This window comes from Myotis brandtii, unplaced genomic scaffold (assembly GCF_000412655.1).
Source record: "Myotis brandtii unplaced genomic scaffold, ASM41265v1 scaffold691, whole genome shotgun sequence".
Classification (NCBI taxonomy): Eukaryota; Metazoa; Chordata; class Mammalia; order Chiroptera; family Vespertilionidae; genus Myotis; species Myotis brandtii.
This window is the reverse complement of record NW_005370704.1, coordinates 1,270,726-1,273,542: the sequence shown is the minus strand read 5'-3', so window position 1 is coordinate 1,273,542 and position 2,817 is coordinate 1,270,726. Positions and strand designations below refer to the sequence as shown.

The 2,817-nt window shown below is 64.2% G+C and overlaps 1 protein-coding gene across 1 annotated transcript in view; it reads right to left on the bottom strand.

Moving 5' to 3' along the window:
- The window catches only part of CACNA1B (calcium channel, voltage-dependent, N type, alpha 1B subunit), a gene marked incomplete at its 3' end in the record, with an annotated part of 138,429 nt that overhangs the window by 19,493 nt on the left and 116,119 nt on the right, over positions 1-2,817 (bottom strand). Inside the window, exons 36-37 of the mRNA XM_014529697.1 lie at positions 2,662-2,789; positions 1,492-1,636 (exon numbers count right to left, since the gene is read on the bottom strand). Of these exons, the coding sequence (XP_014385183.1) occupies positions 1,492-1,636; positions 2,662-2,789 (273 nt within the window). The remainder of the gene's footprint in view (positions 1-1,491; positions 1,637-2,661; positions 2,790-2,817) is intronic.

The following is a 2,817-nucleotide window of genomic DNA, read 5'->3' as shown; positions in this document are numbered from 1 at the left end:
CCCTGCACCCCCAAGGTCCCCCCACTCCTCCTGGAGGCCCCCCACATGCCACCACCAGTAGCAGCAGCCTCAGCCTCAGAGGTCTAACACTAACCATATTTAGTTCTGATTCCAAGTCCCGGCCTAATTCAGGCCCCACCATCTCAAGCCCACGAGCCCCACCGTCCAGGTCAGCCCTCCCCGCCCACCCTCACGCCTCGGAGCTGGCCTTCAGGAGGCCATGAGCTCAGGGTCTTTTTAAAAACATATATTTGTATTGATTTCAGAGAGGAAGGGACAGGGAGAGAGAGAGAGAAACCTCAATGACAGAATCATGGATCGGCTGCCTCCTGCACGCCCCACACTGGGGATGGAGCCCGCAACCCGGGCCTGTGCCCTGACGGGGAATCGAACCCTGACCTTCTGGTTCACAGGTCGACGCTCAACCACTGAGCCACGCCGGCCGGGCTCTTTGCCCATTTCACGTGGTTGTCTCTTTGTTGCTGAGCTGTAAGGGTTCTTTCTGTTTTGAACTAACCTCTATGAAGTGCGTGAGCTGTAAATACTCTCCCCTCTGAAGACTGTTCACAGCACTGATGTCTTTTGACGCAGAGGTTTTTTAACTTAATGACAAATCCACTGGATCGCTATAGTGCGTGCCGGCTGCTCTGGGCTCTCCACCCCCACCCCCACCGAGTTCTGAAGGACCAGATTCTGGTGGCTTTCAGCCCCTCCTCCTGTGACTGGGACACCGCTCGGGCCAGATGCGTAAAAATGGCAGCGGTCAGAGCGCCCGAGCGTGAAGTCCGAGAGGTGTGCTGACGGGAAGGGCCACCCCAGAAGACGGGGCGCCTCAGAGCTCCCGCCCAGCCGCCTTCGCCTTTCGTCGGATTCTTCTGCAAATGCATCTTCGGGAGCCCAGGACAGGCGGTTGTCATCAGGGAGGGTGGGTGGGGGCCACGGACGCTAGGCCCCCAGGGTCCCGGGGAAGAGCAGCCGTTTCCAATCCGACGTTCCCAGTTGGTGGTTGGTCCGCAGACCCGCTGAGCTGAGTGCGGCCTGGAGGCGCCTTTAATTGTTTCCCCCTCTGAGGCCGCACTGTGTTCCCCCTCACCATCTACCAGGGCGATGGCTGTGGACATGCCCCTGTGACACACTCCTGACCTGTAGCTGCCACTCCTGACAGTGCCCACGGCCACCTGTGTCCCTGCTCACTCGCTGCCCTGCGTGGGCTCCGACACGCCAGGCAGACGTGTCCCCAGCAGGGGCCGCTCCTCCGTGTCCGTCGCCACCCTGGGCGTCCTCCAGCGGCTGAGACCGCAGGGACAGCTGCCCGGGGAAGCCCGGCCTCTCCAGAGGCTCAGGTGGGCACTCCTGTTACGTGAACGGGGCGTTGTCTCTGAGGAATCAGCTTGCAGCGTGGCACGAATCGAAACCAGGGATCACCAACGTAGGGGCCCCGAGATGGACCGAGACGGAGGCGGCACCGCTGGGCGCGGCGCCCGGACTCACCAGGAAGGAGCAGAGGAAGATGAAGGAGACGAAGTAGAAGTAGGCGAAGTCGCTGCCGCACTCGCTGGCGTTGGCTTGCTCGTCGCAGTCCTGGTTGCTGAGGCAGGACAGCATGATCTCGTGCCAGGCCTCCCCGGTGGCGCTCCTGGGGGGAGGGAGCGTGAGGCCAGGAGGTGGCCCCGACGGCCTGGGCCCCCACCCAGAGACCCCATGTGGCTGTCAGGTCTGGGGACAGATGGCTGCTGCTAGAATAGGACCCTCAGGCACCAGACTCTCCAACTGCTCATTGCAAATGACCAACAGCACCCGGAGCACCAGGCTGATGCCCTCCGTGGCCCCCCGAGCCACGCAGCCCTAGGCCCCCCACTTCCCGCGCCCCGCCTCTGTCTCTCTCACCCCGTCCTGCCGGTCAGATGACCCATCTCCCAGAGACAGCTCCTGCCTGCGTCCCCGTCCCCGCAGCCGAGTCACTGCAACGGCTTCTGACACCTCCCTGCTCCCCTGCCCAACGCCCAGCAGGTCCCCTCGAGACAGGTCAGAGCTTGTCAGTCACGGCAACAGCCCAGATCCACATGCCCGCCCACAGCGCCGCGTGACCGCTGCCCGCCTTTCCCTGCCCCCGACCTGCTCTGGCCACACCAGCCTCCCGCTTCCTGAACACCCAGGGCCCCCCCTCGAGCAGCCACTGCAAGCGCCTCGGCACCGATTTCTGTTTCTGGGCCCTCTGTGCCCGGGGGTCCCCTGGGTGAAGCTGGCTGCGCCCCACTGATGGTGGCCAGGGGCGAGGGGCGCACGTGGGGCACAAGGACTGGAGGGAAGAGAGACCTCCGAGACCAGAGACCAAGGCTCCGAGCCAGGCGACCTCCTCGGGCGCTAGGCGACCTCCTCGGCTGTGGCCCAGGAGGGATGTGAGCGAATACCGCGCGCGCGGCCAGCTGAAGGCCAGAGGAACGGCGCCCTCAGGTGCCTGCTTGTGGGAAGCAGAGAGCGCTCGGAAACTCCCCATGCGGCTCAGCAAGGCACCCTGGCCTGAGCTCCCCCCACAGCGCAGCAGGAAGTGGACTGGCAGGTGGGCTGGCAGGAAGCAGCACAGCCCAGGGTGCAGGTGGGGGGCCGGGCCGGTCGCAGCCTCTGCACCAGGAAGGAGCCTGTCTGGGCTCCTGCACACACCTGAACAGCAGCATCAGCGCCTGCAGAAACGTCCGGAAGTTGTTGTGCCTGTTGATGCTGGAGTCGTCGTCCAGGGCGATGTTCCCAAACACCTGGAAGGAAGAGCAGCTGCAGGCCATGGGCGGCTCCTGGAGCCAGGCAGGCAGAGGCGGCTGC